The sequence below is a fragment of the Echeneis naucrates genome, chromosome 6, assembly GCF_900963305.1.
Source record: "Echeneis naucrates chromosome 6, fEcheNa1.1, whole genome shotgun sequence".
NCBI lineage: Eukaryota > Metazoa > Chordata > Actinopteri > Carangiformes > Echeneidae > Echeneis > Echeneis naucrates.
In genome coordinates, this window is record NC_042516.1 from 15,062,291 (window position 1) to 15,089,123 (window position 26,833).

At 42.2% G+C, this 26,833-nt stretch overlaps 1 protein-coding gene across 1 annotated transcript in view; it reads left to right on the forward strand.

The window, feature by feature from the left end:
* The first annotated feature begins 1,378 nt into the window (after window positions 1-1,378).
* The window catches only part of LOC115044721 (small conductance calcium-activated potassium channel protein 2), a 40,178-nt gene continuing 14,723 nt past the window's right edge, over window positions 1,379-26,833 (forward strand). The window contains 9 exon segments of the mRNA XM_075353366.1: window positions 1,379-1,878; window positions 2,522-3,118; window positions 3,120-3,242; window positions 3,244-3,296; window positions 3,298-3,646; window positions 12,304-12,399; window positions 23,156-23,452; window positions 24,425-24,546; window positions 25,857-25,998. Of these exon segments, the coding sequence (XP_075209481.1) occupies window positions 2,549-3,118; window positions 3,120-3,242; window positions 3,244-3,296; window positions 3,298-3,646; window positions 12,304-12,399; window positions 23,156-23,452; window positions 24,425-24,546; window positions 25,857-25,998 (1,752 nt within the window). The 5' untranslated portion in view covers window positions 1,379-1,878; window positions 2,522-2,548.

The following is a 26,833-nucleotide window of genomic DNA, read 5'->3' on the forward strand; positions in this document are numbered from 1 at the left end:
GGCCCAGACATAACTTTTGACCTTTCCTTTGTGACCCCAAGAAGGCTTTACCAGCCACTGTCCATCACACCTGTCAAGGAAATCGCACTAACAACACATTACTATGTTTATTTACTACTCGTGGATGGATGATGTCAAATTTAAATGGACATATTTAAAGAATCGGACATAGCAGATATACACATACAAATAAAAACCCTGCAAATAAATATGGGATATAAAGACGAAGCATAACACCTGTCCTTATCCACATTAACATTAGTGAGTGAAGCATTGGCATATGACTGGTGTTGTATAAATACACATCACAGTCATCCCCCACATGATATGATGTGCTTTACTGATGTCTGTCAGATTGCATAATCACAGGATGGGCTGACCCATTGTAAGGAAACGGGCTGATCCTTTCCAACACAATTTGGTGTCTGGGCTCATCCGATTAAGGAAGAACATAACACACACAGAGAACCATGATATTAAACAGATTAGACCAGGTGCAACAGTCTAATTGTGGAGGATTATGTCATTTATCTATATGATCTACAAATGATTTTCTAAAATGCTTAGTCAGCTAGCAATGGAGCCAGAGACTCTACTGAGAAAAACTGCACAGTAATTTCTAAGAAATTATCCATCATAAATGCTTTTTGATGTGATTTTTATTCTTTTCCTTGGGGAATTAATTATTCTCATAATAACCCATTATTTTCATTACAACTTAATTCTCTGTGAGGGCTATTATATCCAGTAGCTTCACTTAGAAAACAAATACAATTGATTTACTTATGAAAATAAAAATATATGAACATATTGTAGTGAGAAATAAACATATTAGCATATTAGCCAATGTCATTTGAGTAATTTCAATCAGTTAAATGAAAATTGTACTCCCCATGTAGGCAAAGCACTCCTCCTGTGCGTCCTCCACCTCACCTTTTTTTTTTTTTCCACCACAGTTTTGTATTTTCTCACTATATATTCAAGTGAACCTCTGACTTCCTGTGGTTCGGGCTGTTCCAGCTCCCTTCAGTGGGTGTAACAGGTGCCCCACAGGACATGAAGTCTTTATTACAGTCAGTCAGTACAGTACAGCCACAAATGGCAGATGACGGGATCACATGTCACGTGTCATTTCTGAGGAACCCCCCCCGCCCACCACCACCACCACCACCACCACACCCTCACCGCACCCAAATAATCCGGGTATAATAAATAAGACATTTGTTTGCTGAATTCATCCCCCAGATCCTGCCACCTGTTTCCAGCGCTGCTCTGCCGTCCAATGGGAGCGGCCGGCGGAGCTGGAGGCGGAGAAACAGGCAGAGAAGTTGGAGGAGAGAGTGAGAGACGGACCGGGGAGACAGTCAGCTGTGGATGGAGTGCAAGTCGGTGGAGTCACATATGAAATCCCACACTTCTCTGATCATCTGGGGACTGTTGGGCTACTTTTGGTCCACCTTTGATTTATTTAATTTTTTCGTTTTATTTATCTCGCCCCCCCTGTTTTTCATGGTGCCGCACACATTTTTTGAGGTGCAGCCACAGGTTGACCGTGTTTTAATCCGAGCAGCCATGGATTATTCCTGCTCACCTCTGGCAGATTGTGGGCACTGACGGGATCACGATGGGCGCCGCCGTCCTCAGATCAGCGCTGACAGACGGAGAAACAAACTGAGCGCAGACGGAGCCAACATCTGCGGGGAGCGACCGGAGATCTCGACAGACCAGCGAGGACCTGTGGAGGAGCTACATGAAAGGAGGCGAAAGGATGATGTGATGGCCGTGACAACATGAAAAAGAAAAAGTGTGGTGGTCTATTTTCATCCAGCCAGTGATTCAACACAACCAACCTTGGGGACAGGGACTGAAAGAGAAGAGGTAGGAGGTAGGTAGAGAAACAGACAGGGAGGAGGGGCTGAAGGTGTCTGGTTATATCACACTGAAAGTAGGTTATTGTTTTGGATCAATCAAATCCAATCAAATCCAGCCAATTTATGCTTAACTAGTCACAGTGCAAAAGCTGATATCAAATTGGACTCATGAAATTATTTCCCTGTAGTCTCTGAGCCTGATCTCATTTCCATAGTGTAAAGCCAGAGGATTTGTACCATCCTCGGGGCTAACAACAGTGTAACACAGATGACATTTTATGGCATAGATTTCTGGAAGCACTGTGGGATGTGAGAGGAGGAGAGGACACAGGGAAACAGAGAGAGAGCTCACTGAGAGAGGCTGACTGGGCAGCTGACTCAAATGTGACTCAAGAAATAACATATTCCCCAATTATGGCCACTTTTCTTCACTCTGCTGCCCCACGTTTGCCACACAGCTTCAGCTTTTGGACTTCATTCCTTCCTCCAAATGTGTTCGACCATTGTCCCCCATGATTCTCCCCCGTCCTCTCTCTTTATCAGCCCTTCCCTTAATGCTGCCATTAAATAAAGAGTATGCGGACTGAATTCATTTTCTCTACCTTCTGCCTCTCTTTCACAGTTCTTTTCGCTTCTGTGTTTTTCTGTAGACAGGTACGTGGCCTCACACCGTGACCATGGAGCCTCCACCCTCTCTGAGCTTGGCTCTTCTAGGAGGTAGCGAGGATGAAGACCAGCGCTTCCTCTTTCCTTTGGGTATTATATCACATCCCTCCACCACTGGCAATCAGCCAGGATCAAACCACTCGAACCACATGGGAGGATCAAGCCTGGACCGCCTGAATGGCAGCACCCCGTCCCCATCCCCTGCCACGCCCAATTTACCTCCAGCATCGCTTCCGAAGTTACCCTTGTCCTCCACCGGAGCCCAGCCTCTGCCTCCCATCCCCAATGCCTTGCACCCCACCAGCACCCCACTATCCTCCTGCTTGGGCTCGCAACACAGCCTGAGTGGGGACAACTCCCCCGTCTACAACGCCCTCTTTTACTCCTCGCACTCACCCTCGATGGAACGGGAGAGGGACAGAGAGCGTGACAGGGACAGGGAGAGAGAGCGAGGCTGCAAACACAGACAGGCCAGCCCTCTGGTTCACCGTCGGGACAGCAACCCCTTCACAGAGATCGCCATGAGCTCCTGTAAGTACACAGGCGGGGTCATGAAGCCCTTGAGCCGCCTCAGCGCCTCCCGAAGAAACCTTATTGAATCAGACAGCAGTAGTGAAACCAAAGATGGTGGCGTTTCAGCTGCTGCTGGGGCGACAGCCGCTGGGGGACATGACCGACAGCGAGAAGTCCCACCTACCTCTTCAGTGGCCCAGTCCTCTACCAATCCACCCCCAATCCAGAGCCCTCCAGAGATTGTGATTTCATCCAAAGAAGACTCGCCTTACCCCAGAGGAGGGTATGACATCACCGACTCCACATCCAACCAGATGTCCATCTACCACCAGAACCACGCTCTCGTGGAGAGCAGGCGGGTACAATCAGGAAGGGGCAGCAGGCAAGGTGGGGTTGGAGCAGTGGGCACTGGAGCAAGGGGCAGCACCTCCAAGGCCCCCAAACGGAAGAACCAAAACATAGGCTATAAACTGGGTCATCGCAGGGCATTGTTTGAGAAGAGGAAGAGGCTGAGTGACTATGCCCTCATTTTCGGGATGTTTGGCATCGTCGTCATGGTGATTGAGACGGAGCTGTCATGGGGCGTTTACACAAAGGTGAGGGAACAGACTGGTGATTAACCATCACAGCCACAGTCAATATAAGCTGGGGTCTTCTGTGGCTCTGGAGGAGAAAGTACCGTTAAGATGACCCTCCCTTACCCCCAGGTAGGGAGGTTCGAATGAAATACACCAAGCTGCATAAATGGAAATGTAAGATCCAGAATTCGACCCATAGTCAGATCAGGATATCTTTGTCTTAGCATCTTCGGACATACTGCTTTTCCTCTGTTCTTGACAAGGCCCGCAAAAGTAATTTGATGGATTGTCCTGTTAATGATGCTCAGTTATCCATCAAGTTTCAGAAAGCAGTTACGCGTACCAGTGCACGTAACTGCTTTCTGGCTTGTTCAACATTTTAAGTCACATATGCTCCTATTTTGATAGTGGGGCAGTGACAGGAACTGTAAGTGAAGGGTCAAATAAATGGGTTGACGTATAACAAGGGTCTACCAGCTAGACTCACACCAGGGAAGTATGATGTGCATGTTAACCCAGGTCACACTGAGTATTGCGAACTGACTGATTCCAGTTGTTGTCGGAATGTGTACCGTAATGACCAGGCCTGACAGTTGTTTCTTCTGGGTGATGTAATGCAAGGATGCAGAGGACATGGGGTGGTAGGGGAGGGGGGAGATTATCAGTAGGAGGCCAGGATCTCATTTGTCTGTGTAATGGGGAGTGTAATAGGCTGAACCGGCCCCTAGCTGCTATTGTCTGTTGTGTATTTTTTGTTTGTTTGTTTTTTTTTTTGGTCATGTGTGTGCATTTGTGTGTGTGTGTGTCACAGGGTCCTGGTAAAACTAGGCAGATATTGTGTTTATCTTCCTGATGTAGACTTTATGCTCGGTTCATTCTTACTTTCAGTTTGACATGTCACAGGAGGTTGGTTTTTCTTTTGCTAATAAGGTGGAAACATTACTTCCACTCCTGCGTCCTGTCATACATGGATCACTGACCATGTGAAGGAGGATGTAAGATCATGTTAGATTTACAGGTAGTGTGTTAGAATAGGCCAGCTGGGTGTGTCTCCCTCCGCTCTGGTTCTCTTTCAGCCCGGTTATAGACAGTGGTCCTGAGTTGATACTTGGCCGCTCTCAGTTCTTGTCATTGCAAGAAGAAATTGCCCGTTCTGCTTTGCTGGCAGTGTCTTGGCTTCGTCTCGCTGAGGCTTTTGTCTCCCACGCCTGACTTTATGAAAATCGCCGTTTTAGAGGGAGCTGGACTCTTTTTTTATTAATGAAAATTCATGGTTTGAATTTCTCTCCCTTCTCTCAATCCCTGTCTCTCTTCCTCCCCTTAGTTTGTGTGTTCTCCCTGAAGGACACAGTCGACTCTTTCTGTCTGTCTCCTTTCTATTTCAACTCTGTGCCTGTCTCTTTATACTGCTTTCTTTTTTTTCCCTTTCTTTCATTTTCCCCCCTCACTTTCCCTCTCCCTCTGCTCCTCTGCTCTTCCAGTGGGCGTCAAACTGGGGGAGTGTGATCGGAAGAGAGAAGCGACTGGGCGAGAAATAAAAGGCTGTAGAAGGAGAGAAAAAGGAAAGGCGATAATGAAAAGCCTGCTTTAGGTTCTTAAGCTACAACCAATATAGTCATCATCTGAATCAGACGGTGTAGTCTATCAATAAGCATTGATGGACACCTGTGAATCTGCCACTTTGCAGTTGGCTGATGCTCCTAACTCCTATATTGATTAATCTATGCTCATTAAGATATCTATTTAAGACTAGAAAATCAGAGTTTAATTAAAATATTCAGAGACTATACAGAGTTATGCTTCAGTGTCAGTTCTTCTTGAGATTCCAAGTGTGAGTTATATATATTTTCTTTTTCTATTTTTTTCTTTCTTTTTTTGTTTATCATTGCGAATTTGGTGTGATTCCAGCAGATACTGGCATTTCATCAGACAGTTCAAGCCCTCACTTAGATAATTGAGGTGGAAAGATGCCCACTGGTTGTTGTGAAAAATGGTTAGAGATCATGAGGATAAGAGAGAGAACAAAAAAGTGATGGATGGGAGGACGGCAAGGGGAGAAGTGGAAAGGTTCAAGCAGTGCTTTTAAACAGTCTTGAAAGATTTTTTTCCATTGATTACTGATAATCACTCACCCACGCATGCACTGTCCACCTCCACATACGCCGTACAAACGCATACATTGAAAATGGATGCCTTCTGTCACAGGTCCTATATTGTGTTCTGTGTTTTGACACCCAACCTTCAGGGGTGGAGTGAGTGTTTATAAGGAAATGTGATTAGTAAAGATAATTTTTGGTTCCTGAAAATACACATACGGTGTGTGTCATAGTTATTAACAACTTCACAAGACATTGTGTCTTTAACAATAGTAGTAAGCTCAATGTCACTGTTTACTGCCAATGTATGAATGTCTACCAAGCTCCCAGACTCTTTCTAGCAGGTCCAGCTGCTCTGTGTTGCTCCCTAAAATAGAGATGAAGAATAAGAATGGAACTAAACAGGGCGGGTTGGAGTGTGTGTGTGTGTGTGTGTGTGTGTGTGTGTGTGTGTGTGTGTGTGTGTGTGTGTGTGTGTGTGTGTGTGTGTAAGAATGGATGAAGAGAGAGGTTAACAGAGGAGGACATGCTGGTCGTGACTGTGAATATATACTGAGTAAGCATATGTACACTCGTGTATACAAACATATTTCAGACCCTGCCAGCTCATACTGTAGCTGAGATATTCTGGTATTATAGACTCTACTGTCAGTCATTATCAAGTCAAGTCCTGGACAAACACAAATTATTTGATAGAAGTGAAGAATCTGATGTTTTTGTGTCAAATAAAACTGCTCTCATGTTCTGCATGTACAGTATATTGTATTGTGTAAAACCCTCCACTGTAAATGTATGAGCTATTGAGCCAAGATAGATTATGCAAGCAGCAAACTGGATAATGAAATAATTCATGAATCTGAAATAATTTAATTGGCTCTTGGGCAGAATAGTGAGTTTTCACACATAAACCACCCAACACAAAAGTTAGGCCTTTAAATGCTTATCATGACTTTTTCTGAGACCTGTTTTGAGAGTGTGTTAGATACTGTACATCTTCAGAGTCAAAGCTTCATACGTTTTATTTACATGCTCTGTGGCACCTCGTACAGTTCAGCTCTTTGCCAAGGATCTTAACACTTCAAATGGCACAACAAAGATGGCACCTCTTAAAAACACCTTTATGAGCTTCTATTATTGATTTTATTAGGAACAGGTTAAAGGAGAAGAGCTCCCCTCCTGACATGTGTTTCTATCTGAGAATAAATGAGGCCCCAGGACACCTGGGACCCGAGCATGTGGCCTGTCACTGTCAGATCAATAGATCATTTCACAAAGGCCCACTTGGCTCCTTGGGGCCTGAGCGTCACGCCACGTTTTTGCCTTACAGTGGGACATGGCTATTCTGAGGGAATGCACAGCTGTTGTCAACTTCACCTGCCACACTGTCAGTGGACACACTTGACACCTCATCATACAGATGGGTGTTAGGTGTTAGCAAGATATAGGAACAGGGCATCATATGTTAGGATGTGCCCACTTACTGTTGCTGTCTCACCACCAGTATTGGATGATTTCACAAGTTATTAACAGTGTTCACTTTCATTCTCCCTTTCCTGTCCTCTTACTTGTGAGGAGTGTTTATGTTCCCTCCTTGGAGTATCTTAAGTACGTCTCGGTTTCCCCAACAGGGTCATTGCCATCTCAGCAGACTTGCAACATCGCTCTCATTTCCATCAGCGCTACTTTCGCCTCTCCATCATCAACCACCCCCGCCCCCACCCCATCTATGACATTTCTTACAGACATTTACTAGGAGACCTTTCTTTGCCAGGCCACTTGCGGTGGCTATGTGTTGCTTTTCAGACAGTACATGAGGATCATCAGGGAATTAAATACACCATATTCTCCGATGAAGCTCTCAGCCATCTCAGCACTTCTGTACAGCTCTCCCCCTCCTTTTCCTTTTCCTCGCACCACTCTATTCCACCCTCCCTTCATCTTCTGGATCACAGAGCTCTAAGGGACAGTAGATCTCACGGGTCTTGTCACTAACAGGTACAAATACGCTCATTTCTTTCAGTTTAACAAGGCTTGACTACCTCTGTCTGCAAGTCTGAGTGTGTTGGTACACATGGGTGTGTTAGAACTTGCATCATCTGGTGGTAAAGTAAACATTCACGTCACTGTGTTGTCCCCTTTGTGTATACACCTATAGAGTGCGTGTCTTAATGGATTCAGCTCTGCCATATTAGTACTCATGAATGCACGCGTTTTTGTTCATGCATGCGTGTGTGTGTGTGTGTTTACATACCCCTTTGTCTGGATTTAATTGAGTTTGTAGGGCCATGATGGTGTGTGTGTGTGCGTGTGCGTGCGCACTTGCATCCAAATGTGCATGTGCGTTTGTGTTCGTGTGTGCTTATCCTGGTAAGGTGGCATCACACCTCTGTCTACTGCCTGTTTCCCTGGAGACTGATTGCAAGAAAGCATTGCTCTCACAGGGAGAGAACCTCAAGGTTTACACATTACAAGACACACACACACACACACACACACAGACATATACATATTCATTACTAAGACATGTAGTGAGCGAGTTATCACTGCGTGGATAATGTGTTTCTAGGGGACACACATTTGCATTTATGAAGGTAAAATGGGTGGTAATGGGGGAAACCCCTTTTCTTTACACTCCCTGGTTAGTGTGTGCAAACGTGTGAGCGTGTCTGTCGGCTGATTGAACTTAAGAAGCTCAAAAGCTCATTATCTCCACATGCTGTCCCCAAACCACGGATCAATATATACTAATGTCACAGTTAATGCACAGCAGGACAAAGACAGACACTTCCACAGATGCACACTCATGCAAACATTAAGAGTATATGTCAGAGAAAGTACCCATCTCACTTCACCGCAGCAAACATTATCTGTCACATCTTATCTTTTCTTCTTCCAGCTGTGTTAATTTGGATAACTATAACCAGAGTCACAAACAAGTGACAGAGCTGACTTTATTATTGATTATTAGTTATGATTATAGCTATGTTAGGTTAGTTTTTTGGAAGGGATTTTGGATTTTTGATCTTTAAGCAGAGCAAAGCTTCCCTTCTTTATGCCAAACTAAAAGCCTGATGGGTTTAGCTCTATGTTCTGGTCCGATACCCAGAAAGAGAATAAGTGCATTTCCCAAAATGTGAATTTTTACTGGTTGAAAAGCAGGCAGTACAAAGTTTTTTTTAAACTAAAACCTAATTCATTCTTACTCTATCCACATAGCTGCAAAGGTCTGTGTTATGTGATTTTTATCATCTGCCCGTGTTCACGAAGGATTGTGTGGACTGTGTGTATCGAAAATGCAAACTGATTGTCTTTTTGTTTTTTCTTTTTCAAGGCAAAGATGAGTGAGATCTCCATCTTTCTAAGAGATACCCAGATTACATTTTCTTATTTAATTAAATTCAGCTTCCTCTTGCTGTCAAGAGGTTGCTATTTTGTTTAGTGCCACTAATTGTAGTAGTTAAAGTATAAACTAATGTCTCTGTGTCTGTCTTTGACCAGAATTAATAAGGTTGCATTCATTTAGAAAAGCAAATACCTGCAGAAGTTGCGGAAGTTATCAGCAGTGAGAGAGTGAGACGAAATATGTCACACACAGCTTTCTAATGTGACTCTGTATTTATACATCAATTCCTGAAGTCCAAATATGAACTATCTCATTAGCACAACATTCTTAGCTTCTCCAGCACCTAGTTTGCATCAATGAAATGGGATGTTAGCAAAGGAAAAGATGACTCAAGAGGAAAAGAGAGTGCAAGCAAATAAAGACCACAAGACAGCTCGAGCATTTTGGCAAGCTGATAGAGGAAATCAGTGGCGAGCCAAAGCTAGCTGGTATTTTCTCAGCGTTGTGCAGTGGCCCATAACCACGCTGATATGAGCAACAAATGAACAGCACTCACTTAATGCTTTCTTTGTCTGTCTGGGAATGTAATTGTGTGTTATATAAATAGTAGAAAGGGCACTCAGTCTCATATCGAATCTTCATCGATTTTGCTAACTATGGGAAAAAGGCATACTCAGGAGAGGAGAAACGTGTCCCTGGATTAACAGACTAGAATGTGTTTCTGAGGGATGTGGAATTAATAATATTAAGGACATGAGACCCTAAAGAGATGAAATAACACACTAACACACTCTATTTTCTGGGAGACTGACTTGCAATATATATTCATGAACCCAAAATGCAATGTTGTTTCTGCTCACTAATGTCATGAGAGAAAGGCTGAGTAATACATGTCCAAAGTGAGAGTGTAGACTCAGATCAAGAGAGTGCTTCGGGATGAATGCTTAACAGCATCCTACTTATCTAACTTGAGATGCTGCAATCTTGTGGTGGCTCAACCTTTCTGAAGAAAACAGCAGGCTGTTGTGTTCATACTGACTTTGGTGAGCCTTAAAATTCATGCTCTTGGTTTTGTTCTTTTGTGTGTATGTCCCTGAGCTGATGTGTCTACAAACAGAATCAATCTTTTAAATATTCTATTTAATGTTCTATTATCTTTATTTATTCATTTTTTACAAAGTTTTTTTTGTTTTTTTTTTTTTTTGGAAAGAGCAGTGGCACTAAAAACTTTTTTCCTAGATTTTGATTTGTCACCACGTCCATTGAAAAGAAGAGAATTACCAACTAATTGATGTTTCTGGCACATGCTGCTTGTTTAAACTAATATCTCTGATTCCTCTGTGAAAGCTCACATTAAAGAGCCGAGCCATTACACAGGGTTGCCTCATACATCAGCATGTAGAGGAGTATGCTGACCACAGCATCAAATGCATATTAATCTATTGGAGACAATTCCTCTCTGCAACTTCACTCTTTACTGTTGTCTGCGTAACATTACCTGTTTTTGACATTTTCATGAGACAATAACAGGATCTGCTGATGGCTAAGTTATATAACTGCCTTAACTTATTAATTACATTTTATACTTGTACTTCATTCACTTTTATGGCATCAGAATTGTAATTCTGATGCCATTTAGTGGGGGTTGTATGTTTGTGTTTCTGTGTATGAGTTAACCTGTGCTTAGGCAAAATTATACAGTGTTGTTGCTATGGTTACCTGCAGTTTAACTTACCCTGTGCATAAATTTAAGATGGTGATGAAACTGTGGACTACAGGTACAAATGAGATCTTCTAAGGTTGAATTTTAATGGACATCTGTCAATCTAGCAGATGTAAATATATCTTGGCTGCGTTATGATTCAGCTCAAGAATCTTTGTTACAAACTCCAGCTTCTTTTACTCTCAGAAATGGATCATCAGAGAGCAAAATAATCAATCAAAACCCCCCTTTTCCCTTTTTGAAGTATTCTATCTGATCTGGTGTAGATCCGTGGTTCACAAACTGTGTGCTGGGACTGCTGGGCTGCAAAGGTATTGCAAAATAATTTACTGTAAAAGTACACGTTGTGAAAAAATACAAAACAAAACAAAAAAAAAACTTCTAAACATGACAGAGGAGCGTATACTTGTTAGCTATCTCAGTCAGCTTGCATGCCAAAAGGTTATGTGACAAACAATTCATTCATCCATCCATTATCTATACTGCTTTTCCGTCAGGAGCAGGGCTGGAGCCAGTCACAGCTGACATTTCCAGAGGGCAGGATACACCCTGGACAGGCTGCCAGTCTATTCAGAGACACATAAAGACAAACAACCATCCACATTCACTCTCACACTTAGAGGGGATTTAGAGTCACCAATTAACTTCACTTTAATTAATTGAATTAGCACGAGTAGGATATCTAGAGAGATATCGATGAAGGCAGGGGAAAAACGTGCACACTCTACACGAAGGCCCCTGGCCCGGGAATTGAACACATAACCTTCTGGCTGTGAGGCAACAGTGCTGATGGCAAACACTGGCGTATAAAAATAGATCACTCATTAGCCACTGGAAGAATTAAAAGGAGAGCCACAAGACATATTGTGAGTCAACAAATGGCTCACCTCCTTCAAATATAAAAGTAAAATTGACCTTTCTACATTGTTATCAACAAAATTAAAGGGATCTGATTCCCTTATTTGACCTTGTTGTTATTGTTATATTTTTTGGATTTTCACGACTGAAAAAGGTGGGAATCACTGAGATTTGTGTATGTGGGTTCTGTTTCTGTGGTAAAAAGGTACAGATGTGTTTGTACCTACATGTGTCCACATGCGTACAGTAGCTCCAGTGTTTCTGTGCTCTGTGTGAGGTGAAGGGGTTAAAGAACTACTCAAGTGCTATTGGTTGTATTGATCAGAAGTTCCCAAGTGATTATAAACGCTATGAAACCAGACAAGCAGAGGTTTTAAAGCTTCACTGCAGAGTGATATTGACGGCTGGCAGCCCACTCTTCTACTTGTGTTCATCCACTGAAAGTCTGTTTTGTCAATGTTAGTTGTTATTGTTTATGCTGAAGTTGTACCATTATCGTACATGTGAGATTTTAGCAGAGCACAAACACATCTGGGACATCTGGCAAGTCAAACCAGACTTTGAATGTTAGACGATATAGCAAAGTCAATCTGAAAGATGTTTTTTGTTTGTGCTGTGTGATCCTAATGCATTTATGTCCATTGTCTCTCTGCAGACCTCCATGTATTCTCTGGCCCTGAAGTGTCTGATCAGCCTGTCCACAGTCATACTGCTGGGCCTCATCATAGCCTACCATGCAAGGGAGGTTCAGGTAAAGTACAAACACTTCCACCTGCTGACCTGTACATATGGATACAACTGTGTGATAGTGATTGTCTTCCCAGTAAAGCTGATGTCTGTGCCTGAGGTGTGGAGCAAAAGCTGGAAGATAAATGATGTAGTTTGTCTTAAAGACTGACAGAACAGTCTGAAAGCCGAGAGGTAGTCCAATTCCCCTCCCAGCACATGTAAAGATGAATAAAGACGTTATAACCAGTGATGGGACAGCGTTGCTAGGCGTGTTAGTTTCTCAGTAAGAGGTAATCTGACTGATTACGGTTTCCATTGTTATAACGCTCTTACTATTACCGAAAATGACATGGGTCAAGTTAATATAATTGGCGGCATGGCAGCCAAGTGGTCAGTGCTGTTGCCACACAAGAAGAAGGTTGCGGGCTCGGTTCCCGGCTGGGGCCTTTCTGTGTGGAGTTTGCATGTTCTCCCCGTGCCTGCATGGGTTTCCTCCGGGCACTCTGAGTGTGAGTGGTTGTTGGTCTCTGTGTGTTGGCCCTGTGATGGACTGGTGGCCTGCCCAGTGTGAGCTCCAGCACCCCTGTGACCCTGGAAACAGATGAACAGTTGAAGATGGATGAATGAGTAATCCAGTAACTGAATAAGTAACTTGCTGAGGGTACTCTCTGAGAGAAGTAACACATAACTATAAATAATTCCTGTTCCAAAGTAAAGTGCCCAACACTGGTTATAATCCATGTGTTTAATCTGAACCAACAGTCATAGTATAACACCCTGAAAAGAAAAGAAAAGAAAAAAAAACAAAAACAATTTACTGTTTTACAAATAATCATACACAAGACTCTTTCAATATTAAAGGACTGTGGTTACCCTGGGACAGACACTGGCCGGCTGTTTCTCCTTGTTTCCCGTCGTTATGCTAAAAAAGGAAACTAACCAGCTGCTGCATGCAGCGTCATATTTAGTGAAGCGACATATTGATTGATTGATTGATTGATTGATTGGCACAGATCTTCTCAACTCTCTCTTGGCAAGGAAGCGCATTTCCCCGAATAGCTGTTTGTATCTTTTGCTATTGCTACATGGCTAGCAATACAAGGAACAGCTGTTTCCCATCAGTCTCACCCAGAGCTTCAGCCATTGTTGTAATTACAAGAGGAGATTTTAGATTACGTCATCTGAGCTAATTACTTCTTCAAGGCAGCTGCAGTGACTCGATTTTCAGAAAGCAAGACCATGAAAATGCTAACTTCAATAGAAGAAGTGATAAAAATAGAAGGAAATCAAGATTAAGATGCCACTGTTGAAGTTCTTGGTGAGTAAAAGAATGACATTTGATGCCGAACTCAGATGACAAAAAAGTGAATGATCACTTCAAGGTTTGCAGCAATAGCAGTACTTTACTGCCTTTTGTTTAGGAGCGTGTTGCTTCAGATATAAACAAAAGCACAAGCGCTCCGTCAGTAGTGTACACTTCTGTGTCGTCCCTCAGGGTGTGGAGATAGACCAGGGGACCCAGGTGTGTGTCGGCGCCAACCAATTAGTGGCATTAATGAGAGTCCTAGTGGGATTGACCAAACAGTCTGGATGACTTTGAATCAAGTAGATATCTATTGAATTTTAAACACACATCCGGCCAATAACAATCCTGTCATTCAATAGGTGCACAGAAAGCAAACAATAACACGCACACAAGGCACACAAACACAGACCAACTCAGCCTCTTATAAGGTTGAAATAATCAATCAGAAATGCTTTCATGCTTCATGATATCTGCTTTTCTGTTTGTCATTTCACTAATATAATGGTGCCATGGTCATTTAACTGGGGTTTCATTGGAAGCCATTTCCAATCGATGTGCATCGACTATTTATGGGAGCCTTGCAGGAATCGGTCCCAGTGAGTGCCCCCACACCAGCTATTACTCCCAACAGCTACACCACGCAGCCATACCCATCTATCCAACCACATATTAGCTTGATGCTGTGACTTATTTTCCATTCAATCACCGCTTGGATCTTGTTGGAAATGTCCATTAAAGTTCTTGTGGGTCTGTGATGGGGATTCTGATGCATGTGGCACTAAGGCCCAGAATTTGTTTGTGGATCAGTAAGTCGATAGCTGTTGCTTATTCACCGTCATACACACAAGAAGTGATAGACTGGTAATCAGCACGTGACAGGCAGGCACTGATTATTAAGGGACAGAAAGGGATCCTTGCACATGAGGTGCATGTGCAATGTTCGTGTTTGCATATATGGTTAAGCATTCATTGAGAAAACAGGCCGGGTCTCTGCTCACAAGTTTGATGTCACATTCGCATACGGAGTCAGCCATCCACCCACACACACTGTGGCTGGTGCACGTGACAGGCACACTAATACCGACAGGAGAAGAGATTGAGAGTAGCTACTGTTAGGCCAAAAGAGCGAGAGGGAACGAGAGAGAGATAAAATGGTCTTTTGTTAATCTCTTTGAGAAATAATTCCTTTTGATTAAATGAAGTTAGGAGTTTGGGTAGGGTTCTGTGAAGGTACGAGTGGGAAATATTTTGTAGGTTGGGGGAGGTGAATTTGGGATTTAACCCAAAATCCACTTTGATAATAACATGAATGAGGATAGTGATCATTTACATGAATTTTTTGCACCAAAGCAACTTCCCATTTTGAAGGATAATTCTGGGTTACTGCAGCACTAGTTCAATTTTTCATTGCTCTTCATTGCTTTGGACATCATTTCTTTTGAGTTCAGTAACGTTTTATATGCACAGGGGTCAGATAGTCAGATAGTTCGTCCAGATAATCTAAAACACTTTAGTAGGAGGTGAAAATGAGCACAACTGAATATTGGTAAGAAGTTCTCATTGCACAGGAAACCTTTGAGCACACAATTGAATGACAACACAACTAAACTAGAACAATTGTTTAATTCCAAACAGTCGCACATGTGTGACTATGAACAGTAGTGGCTCTCTCTATTAAACTCTTATTATGTTCACCAGATAGTGGCTAACTGTATCTGTCTGCTGTTTGATGCCAGGTAGAATCAGTTTAGACTTTTTATCGATGTAAACAGCTGCCTGCTGCAGCTGAAAACAATGCTGCTAAGTTGAGAGTAAACCAAATTTTTAAAGTTAATGAAATATTGATTGTGTGAAGCTGAAGTCAGAACATGTTTAGCCCAGCTTAGCAAGAAGACAGAAAGCAGCCAGCCTGGCTTTGTCTAAATTCAAAGTTAGACAAACAACAACTGATCACTAATCCACTCCTTCTATGTTGTTGCTCAGCGCCTTACACGCGTTATAGTTTGCGGTTGTTGGTTGTTGGTTGTTGGATCAATGACTGTCTCAAAGTCTTCCACATTGTTCTACACCTGAACCTGAACCCGTCCATGTTTCATTGCACGTATGTTGATTTTATTATTCACCACCTGCCTGCTAGCACTAACCTTATTTGCTTACACACATGATCAGCATAACAAGTGCGTGTTTTTTCTCTTTTTTGTTGTAGGATGCTTCACCCACACAGACAAAGACACACACACACACACACACACAAAAAGTGGTGATGTGCGAAATGAGAGGCATTTTTCAATAAAGATCTCATTCTCAGATGACGACACACTCTGCTGGCACACCACGCCCAGCATGTAACAGGGTATTACACACATGTACACACACAAAGCAAGCGCACGTCATATATAACCTACATAAAGGCTACATTTGTAGAGAAGGTCAGCAAGGCAGAGTTGCTGCAGATCAGAATGATGTTATCGAGTTTAGCTGACATTTATACCACCTCTCTCCAATCTTCATTTCTCTCTCCCCCTCATGTCTTTTATTTCACAGTAGTTTTTGTTTACCACTATCAGTGTTCTCTTGTTCTTACTTTTTCCCTTCTGTCTTTCCTGCGTCTCCTGCTTCTCCATCATTATCCGATTAGATTTGTCTCCCTTCTCCTCCACTGGGCATCAATTCAATTTTGTTGGTGAGTTTCACATTTTTTCTTCCTGATTCCTCTCCACCCTTGTTGCTCAGCATTCAACTTCCCACCTTCTCACCCCTGTCCTGTCGTATTTGAACATTTCTTTCCTTCAGAAAACCCTCACGCTATTCCTCCCCTCCCTTTCTTTCTTGTCTCCTTTTTGAACAGTGTTTCTCTTCCAAAGGCCTCGCTTGCATCTTTCCTTGCTGTCCTCTTTGCTCTCCTCCACTTCTTGCTTTCTGCACTGCCCATTGGAAATTGTCAGAAGTGGCAACTCAATTGTTCTCAGCATAAAACAAAAAATAAATACGGCAACAAACTGAAGGAATCCCTGTTAAGTACTGACAGCAATTAGATCAATCAGGTCGGTAAATGAACCTGTGTGATAAAGATATGCTCGCTCATGTCATTCCAGCTTTGTAATAAAAAAGTGACAGGATGAAAAGATGGGGAGCTGACATGAAAAAAAGAAAGATTTGATTTGAAAGTTTTGTGTTGTACCTGCAGTATGAGGTTTATCACTCATAGTTTAACTTTAACTGGGCGGCTTCTGATTCCCAAACAAATTTATCGCTTTTCCCATCCCCTCGCAGTTTTTCATGTCACAGTACAAAAAGCACAGGTGTAACAAAGAAATGAATGAAGGTTTAAGTCATGCAGCAGCTTTAGTTTCAGGGTCTCTGTATTTTTCATGCTGACTCATAGTCACGCTGTCATGGTTGACTGGGAAACTCAGAAAAGAGAATTGTTCATGTCATTGGTAACACCTTTGTGCTTCCTGTCATCGTAAAGCAAAATGACTGCTGTGGAAAAGGCCCATGAATTTCAAAAGTCCTCCAAAAATAAACCAAATGCAGCAACTGGAGCAAAACCTTATTGTCCACAGCATCACTTCTCCTTATCATGAGATCACTTGTTTGCTTATTTGTTTTCTGATAAATCATATAATTTCAAAAGTCCTGACCTGGTTGTGTTCAAAATGAAACAAGATTTTGCTTCAGATCATAAATGTTTGTTTTTTTGTTTTGTTTTGTTTTTGTTTTTTTTTTTTTTGTCATGAAAAGGGTTTTAATTGAACTTTTACTTTTACACAATATCCTCATTAACTAACTGTAGCTGCAGATTGTAGGGTTAAAGCTAAGACATTCTGGTCGTTCTTCCTCTCTTCCTTTGATTCTGAGAAAGAAATAAGGCACTTTGTCCAAACAACAGACAGTCCCCAAGTGCTTGTCCAGGTAATTACCAGCGTGTTATGAATTGTATTCCAAGCTCAGCTGTAAAATTTGCATGAAACTACCATCAGACCTTGTAGGTTCTGACTCTTTGAAAAAGCTATGTTTTTTTTTTTTTTTTTTTCAAAGCAATGAGGAATAAATCAGCTCTTCAAAGAACTACTTTTTCCTTCACAACCTCAAATGTACTTCTACACAGGGCAGAGGTGCAAATGTTTTTTCTTTAAACTTACTTACTGATTTCTTGAGAAAACAATGAAGTTTCATGTAGCCAGCTGTTAGCTGTCTTTTTTTTTTTTTGAGGATATATAAAAGTCCCAGGCTGGGTAGTAAGTAAATACCTTGAGCTTTTGCTTACCACATCCTTTGCTTTGGAAATCTAACCCATTCACAGAAATCCATTCAGAACTTCAAGACATAGGAATGAGGGAACATTAAGTGCTAAAATATTTATTAATTTCTGGTTTTTAAACTAATTTCTGCGTTATCTTTTAAGGCTGAATTGAACTGCTGCCAATACCATGCTACCATGGCAACAATACCATATTCCTGTTGGACTGTGACAAATCATGAAGCATTACACAACCTCAGGGATCAATTTCAGATATTCCTTTTTTACATGTGTTAATACTTTGACAAAGACAATTGACTTTGCTGTTGAGCTAAGCACTAAACTACAGTGAAACAGACTGAAAGCACAAAGTGATCGGGGCTTTGCTGGCAACATCAACATAATTCTCGTTTGAATGAGCAATTGAAAATATTTGACTGACTGGCCAATCTATGCAACTGCACACAGCACACCATTAGTCTGATTTAACATTGCACCCTTGATTGGTCTTGAAAAATGGAGATTGAATGGAGCTGATTGAAATATCATTGGGTTAGCCAATGATGAATTTAAAATAATGACCCTAAAGACAGAAATTATAATGCATCACAGTTTCCAAGTGGCCTTTTGACAATTCTGAAGGGCAAATGATTCATTTGGCCAACACCACGCTAGTTTACTGGAAACTTTGGAAGGGAATAGAATATAACAGAAAATTCCAGCAGCTTTGAACCTCCCATGTATTCCATGTAGCATCCAGGAACATCTTTACATGTTGGTGTATTTCAAGCCCTACTCTGCTGCATGGCTCAGAGCCACTTCACCAGTGGCTTCCTTCCTTCACACATGCACACAAAGACACACACTCAGACACACAAACTCACAGTAGCTTTTGTAGACTTGACAACAAGACACAAAGCACTCTAAAACAAAAGGATTCATTTTAGCTGATAAACTTGCAAGAAATCTAACATGAAAGGCAAAAATTGAATTGTTGAAATAAATCAAATAAAAACTCAAAGAGAGCATGTGAGAAAGGGGTATTTTTCCAGTCCATTTGTACATCTAAAGCATTAGTGGACTTTGTTATTCAGTTACTTTTGGAGGATTTTAGAAGCAGCCATTGATCAAGAAGACACCGACTTGGCACTCTCACCCTCTCAAATGCAGGCAAGATGATATTAGGAAAATAAAGTGAGCAGTCATCCTCCACCAAGAGTTTTCTGCCTTCCTATAAAGTGAGTCTGCCGAGCTGAGATGAGTAATGTTTGCTTATTTGATGATGAAATGTTTTACGGATTCTGCATAATGTACATCTGCTGAAGGAAATGCAGTAGAGTGATGGCCTCCTTATGACTGTAAAAAGCCCCCCCCCTTTATTCTTCATAAATGTTTATTTCTCTGATATCATTTGTGTTTCACCAGCTTGTGGCCATTTTAAGTGGCAATCTGTCTTTTATATTTGCAGTGAATGAAAGGAATGTCTTAAAACAATGCAGGTGGAAGGCTCTGTTCACACTCTTGCAGTTTCTGTTTTGAGACTTTCTACTAGCAAACTGGGCAACACTGGTCATGCACAAGCCACCACAAGCCACAACTGTGAACCTCATCTCTTGCACTTTCCAGCCTCCTGTTTCACCTCCATGACAACACACTCCACTTTCTTTCCTCACTCAGCTGCGTAGAAACAGCCAAGGGGGAGTTTCCTTGGAGCTGCAGTTACAGTCAAGGAAAGCCTGTTATTCTCTCTGCATATTCACATATATTTGGGTGTGTGAATCTGTGCTTCTGTGTGTTTGGCTCGCCCCAATTATTTTCTGCCAGTGCCAGGGATTTCCATGCTGTAGGACATAGGTGTGACTATGTGTGTAAGAGTATGTGTGCAAACTTTTCAATGTTCACTGTATCACTGTCTCCTTCACTGACTATGGCCGTCTCCAGCCCAGACTAACGTTTATTCTTACACCCTCTCTACCTTTCCTTTTAAGTCCGTGCTTTGTTGGACAAGGCCGTGTGAATCTGTATGCGTGCATGTGTGCAAAAATTTCCCTGCATGTCTCCTTTGCTCGCTTGGCAGGGTCTGGTCAGCACCATGTCTGTTTCCGTGATGAGAGACATCTGCAATCAGAGACTTAACACGATTAAAAAGCTACAATGGCCATGGGGACTGGAAGGGGCTGAGGCTTTGCTGGATAGATGGATGGCTGATGAGGAAAAATGGAAGGATGACAAACTCCCCCTCAGGGTTGCAGATGTAGCAAAGGCGGGGGCTGGTTCAGGTGGAGTGTCTCCTCTCAGACCTCACACCTTCACCGGTGAAGAGACCTCAGCCTGTCTTTGGCACTGTCATTTTCATACATCTCTCCTCTTTTTCCCCGTTTGGATCCCTTGTTCATTGCTGGCCCATTTGTTTTTTTTCTGTGAGCTTGTCCTACTTCTTTCCTATCCACTTTCTCTCCTCGTTCCTTGGCCCTTGCCCTCTGCCCTGTGATGCCACATTTTGTTAAAATTAAAAAAATAACAGAGGGCACTTTTTTCCCAATGATCTTATTCATACTTGCCTTTGGCTTGTTCTTGTGTCTGAGTTTATTTAGCTTCGATGTTCCCTGACCTTACTCCCCGCTTCTCGCCTTATACAGCTGACGGGGTGTGTATCTAACTTAGACACACACACAGGCACACAAACACACACAGACAATCCCTACCTACTTTTCCTCCTACCCCCTCTCTCCTGCTCATGCTGGGGCAGTGGCATTCACTCACTCCCATTGACAGATTACTTTCCTAATGGAATTTAATTATTTATCCCTTCCTCATGGCGATTTAGCCAGGAAAAGGCCGACAGCAGGAGCGCGAGGGAGGACGGGACAAGAGGGGAAGGTGGAGGCAGGAGGAAAGAGAGGCGCTCATTTCCTCCAGTGGCAAGAAACTGGATCACCTCCGTTTTGATTTGGAGAGATGTCATTCATAGAGAGAAGGAAGAGGAGTGAGGGATGTTAGACAGAGGAAAACTAAAAAGGAAGAAGGAGACAGACGGACAGATGCAAGGCTTAAAGAGCAGCTCTGTCTCACAAACACACTGGGAGAAATAAATGAGCAGTTTGCAGACAAGTGTGAATGTGTGAATATTCATTGACGAAGTGTGAATGAATATACATGAAGTTTGGTTGCCCTAGTCTGGTTCAAACAAACTCATATACACACAAACACAAACTTGGTTTTGTCTCTTGCGAGGACATTGCGTAACCTCTACCATAACTATACATGCCTAACTCTGATCCTCACTCTAATTTAAACTGAATAATGAGTGTTAGTCCTGAATTTCAATGGTTTACCTTCCGGAAAACAGGTCTCTGTCCTCCAATGAGAGGTCAGTCTCTAATGTGACAATGCAAATAGATTTTTGTCCCCAAACGGTGAGCACACTCCCATATACAGAAAACTGTGCCTGTCTCTGCAGAGTCTCTGAGTCCTTGGCAACCTGCGTGCCCTCTCTGTAGCTCATCACTCGTCGTCACACACCTTTCTGTCTTCCTGTCTTTTTTTCTTCTTGCCTCATCTCTTGGTGCTTTTCTCCCATTTTGACTCTGTCTCATCCTCTACTTCTCACCCTCTCTCGCTCTCTCCTCCCTCTCTCACTGGGGATCCTAATTAAGCTTGGCTGCTCTTTGATGTTGTCGCCTTGGCAACAGTCACCATGATGAGACTGGGTCTGCACACTCTCTCTCAAACTCACTCAGGCATACACAAATACACACAAGTACAGTACAAACACACTGAAATCATTAAGAGAGTACAGCCAGCGTCTGACCCTTGGTTCAAATGATAGCTACACAATGACCCAAGCATGTGCATAGGCTACCTGCTGAATGTGTCCCTGTGTACATGTTGGCTGCATGTGTATACACATGCGTAACAGCAGGAGAACAAGGTAAACATACATCCAGCTGAGCGAGATAAAGATAATGATGGTGCTGTGTATCCATAGGTGGCTGAGGAAGTGGAGTTTCACCGTGATGGGTACAACTGGCCGCCACAAGCCCGAGTGGCAGGCTATCATGGCCGCGTGCACCGACGTTTGACCTGTTACTGTATTTGTTATGTTTTCCTAAATAAATGTTTGTGTGGGCTAAAAGCCCTTGAGATGAATCATGTGGTAAAGAGCAATTGTTAGTGCCGCCTGTTACTGGAGGCAGTACAGCATCTGGTAAACCTGGCAGATTTACAGCAGGGGAGTTCCTCATTTCTCTCACTGTGCTCTGGCCTTTGTTTATAGTCTGTTTGGAGCCTCTCACTTAAACTTTTCTTGTCCACTGAAAGAATTTTCTGTAAATGCATTTTTATTTTTATCCTTGATATTTTCTTGAAAAGGTAAATATGAAATTACAAAATTGCATGAATTCAACCTGTTTTCAATGTAAACTCAAAATGCGCAGTTTTGTAATTTTTCCTACATTTTTGTCACACATTCAATTTTGTTTACCATTACATTCCTCGAAAATCTTTTGAAAGAAGTTGAAGCATAAACTTTTCTCTTTTTTGGCGTTGTCCTCCTTTCCCTGATAATTCCCTGTTCCTATCTTTATCTCTTAATTTCCTCTGCACTTCATCCATCTTTTCTAACGCCTTCTCACTCGCATCAACTCTACCGCCCCCCACCCCTTGTTCCTGTCAGCACAGTCTGGAGGAGGGCCACTGTAATGAAACCTGCTCTTACCACTTCCTTATAACAGCAGCTTTGGCGACACTAACAAGAGTAACCACAGCAATTACGAAGTACAAGACATCAAAATATAGTGATCCAGTGAGGCGAAACTGCAATTTAAGTTACAATGTTTGGGCTTGAGCTCATGAGATGGGTTGAAATGCAATGGCCAGTGCCTTTTTTTCATGTATATTATGTAAGATTTACTTCCACATAGCAGCTCCTGATGACTTTGCATATTTTGTTAGATTTTTTGTCAGATAAGAGCTACAGGTTAAATTAAAATGAGCCTATATACTTTACAGCAACTCAATGGATTACTAATTGGATCTATGGTGGGGGGTTTTTATCTCAGAAAAGAGACATTTAGTCTAAATTGCCTCTGGTTCCTTTAATCATCAGATCAGTCAGCTGTACTGATTTGTGGATTGTGCCAGCAGTGGATCATGATGAAAAGTAGGCACAGTACTGCTTTAAAACAAGTGTAACTCTTAACTCTCCTTATGTCCTTCGTGTCCCTGCAGCTGTTTGTCATCGACAATGGGGCAGACGACTGGCGCATTGCCATGACGATGGAGAGGGTCCTACTGATTGCGCTGGAGCTTTTGGTGTCTGCGGTGCATCCAGTGCCGGGCGACTTTAAGTTTCAGTGGAGGGCGCGACTGGCCTTCTCGTATGCGCCGTCACAGGCCGAGGCTGACTTGGACATGGTGCTGAGTGTGCCCATGTTCCTGCGCCTTTACCTCATTGCCAGAGTGATGCTTCTGCACAGTAAACTCTTCACCGATGCCTCCTCCAGGAGTATAGGTGCCCTGAATAAGGTCAGAAGGCTTTTGTTCTTGCAGGTGTGTGTCTATGCAGTATGAACTCAAGAGTCTCATTGTTAAAGGTTTAGCTGGAAAGAGGTGACAGAGTTGTAATGATATTAAGGTCAAGAGCTCTCTCCTCTGAATTAAATCTCTGTCCGTGCCGTCCCTTTCATCCCTGGTCTCTACCTCTTTAACTATCTTAAGTCATTCCTTCCCCTCCATCCTTCTCAACATCCTATTCCTTTTTATCTAACAGTTCTGATATCTTTCCTCTCCTTTTGTTATCACTCCGCACGGAGACTTGGATGTAAGATGAGGTCGATCTTCTATCATATAATATGAGATGGAAGCATGAAATGGGAACAAGATATTGAATACGGCTCAAATGGGGCATGAAAACAAAGGACTAGAATGAGATGAGATGTAAAACAAGTGCTGGAAAATGTGTACAAGCCATGCAATAAATGATTGGTGTCATGTTTGCAATGACTGAAAACAAAAAACCAGGAAGGGCATGTACTACATGTTGGAAATATGCAAAGTACCATGTGTAGGGAGAGATGGAGTAGCTTGTACCGCCACAGATACACTGGTGGTGCTCTTCTGACCCTGAGGTTGCAGTGACAAAGAGAAGGGGTGAAACGCCAATGACATGCAGCTCTAACATGACAACTCATTCATCAGCTGCTTGTTCTTAGGTCATACATTTTTCTGAAGTGGATGCTCTGTCTTTTATTGACAAATGAACAACAGATTTTAAAAAAAAAAAGATACACTGAAATAGGCCGGTTTCTGTAAGACACTGTATAACTTGACCCAAGTCAGAGAACAAGCCCCGATCACGACTCCAATTACAGAGGAATGTGGTCAGAATCAAAAGCTGCTATAAAGACTAATTAGTAAAGTATCCGGCCTGTGTGGAAAACACAGCTACGTAATATTAACCCCTGAAATATTTTGGCTGTGTGTGTAAATGTATTTCAGGTCCATTTTAATACGCGGTTTGTAATGAAAACCCTCATGACAATCTGCCCCGGGACGGTGCTGCTGGTCTTCAGCATCTCTCTTTGGATCATTGCTGCTTGGACCGTACGTGTGTGTGAGAGGTCAGTAACAGGAACAGTGTGCGTTTGTTTCTGTGTGCATAAAATAGATGTCATTGGATGACGATTCGATCGGAACAATTCATTTCAATCAGCCAGAAATATAATCTGAGACATGTGGGCAGCATAATCAATTCTTTGACTTCGGTTGATGAGGCTTTTACACCGATCGCACACTTCATTTGATGCAGGCCGAGGAGTTATTAGTTTGTTTGTCCATTTTGTTTGACAAAAAATTAAGAGTGATATCCATTCAGTAGTCAGCAAGCACCACCTACCAGACCTCCTTCAGCATTTATGAGCAGTAAACAAATTATTCATCACATTATAGCATATTTATAAGTAGTCAGGAGAGCATTAATAGCTAATCATTTGTCAGTAGTTATACAACTGATTGGTAGCTGGTGATTGAGAACATTGTATAGCTTAGCTATAATGACGTGCAGTAGATGAGGAGCAGTGTACCAAAGCTTCAGTCTAGAGTTTGTCATAAAAGCTATTCTACATACACAGGCAGAGAAACGCATATTATACATACTTAAATATTTATCTGATATAATCATATGGCTGTGCAGACTGGTGTTTTATTGGGCAGGGCAGATGACAGCATACTTACAAATCAGTTCCTCTGCTGTTGAAGCACAGGGTTGCAAACTGTGAATCAAATTGTCCACCTAATTAACAGATATTATGAGTTATGTAACTTAATTGATGTCCCATTGAGTGGAAAGGGAACATTTTAACATCCTTTTTGATGCTTTCAAACTCTTTTGAACATAATCAAGGAGCTATAGGAACATGCCAGCTGTTTAATAAGCTTTGTTAAATGTACCATTGTCTGGGTGCTGGGAAGCCATTGTTCAGTCCACATTCAGTTTTAATTGACATTTCCTTTCCTCTCCAAACCAAATTAAAGAAGGAAAAACACATAAAATTCAATTAAACTGCTTCAAACAAGGTGCGAATTTCAGAATTTGGAGCACATGTCCCCTCAGGTGGGAGAATAGAAAGCTCTGAGCAAATATATCTATCATTAACATTGAGGGCTAAAATTTACATTTGTCTGATTAATTAGTTTTTGAGAAACAACTTTGTTTCAAATCTTCGCCAGATTTGGTCACTATGGTAACAGTGTTGTGTGTAGGGCTGAAATGATGGAGGCAAGAGCTGCAGTTCTGTGTTGTGTTTCTGTGTTGGGCACTTTGGAATCTACGTTGACAGAACACTTATAGGTCGCTTGTGTTTCATTATTAGCATTTATTTTTGTCTTATGCCCTTTGCTGACTTAATTCTCTCAACATGTTTGCTTCTAGATATCATGATGCCCAAGATGTGACCAGTAACTTCCTGGGAGCCATGTGGCTTATCTCCATCACTTTCCTGTCCATCGGCTATGGCGACATGGTCCCTCACACCTACTGCGGCAAAGGAGTTTGTTTGCTCACGGGAATCATGGTCAGTATATTTCCTGCCTCTCTGCCCTCGTTTTCCATCTCACCCTCCCCATGGCGTTGTCCTCGCCTTCGTTCAAAGGTCAGCAGATTAGAGAGCATGCTGTCATTTCAGAGAGAAATTCTGCCATTTGTGTAATTTGGGCAATCCTCTCTGAATTAGCTTGCATCTGTGCTTCTGTGTGTTTTGGGTGTGTAGGCGTGCAAACAAGAGCACATTAGTGGTTTTGTGATAGTGTGCGTGTGTGTTTGTCTGTGCGTGTTATTCCTTTGTCTGTCCTCATTGCATAATGAAGGTCCCACCTTTCAGTGTGCCATGTCCACCCACTCTCAGCTTCTCTCCCTTTCTCTCTGTCTTTCATTTTCTTTCCTCACCACTATTTAGCTCTTTCTATCCCTCTCTCTTTTTTTTTCCTCTCTGTCCGTCTCTCCTTCCCAGAAGCCATGTGTTTATTTCTATTTTCTATCTACCCTCCATCTGTTAGCGTCAGTGTTTAAGCTGCCGACTGTTCCTTTATTTGCTTCACTTCACAGGTGTTCTTCCCTTCTTCTTTTTCTGAGATTTTCTCAGAAAAATCTCAAGAAATGTTCTTTTACTGCCTTATCATTCTCTCCTTCACCTTCGCCATTTCTTGCTTGTTTTTGTTTAAAGCACAAATCATTGAATACTTGAGAAGCTGATCAACACGTTTAATGATATGAGTGAAGACACTGTTCATCTATTCCCATGCCGTAATTGTAATGCCATTCTGATAAAATGGAGGCGATTCATCTCTTTTCAAATTCAGGAAAATTAGACTTGTTAAGGGCTCTGTAGCTAAATGTCAAGTAATCCTAAA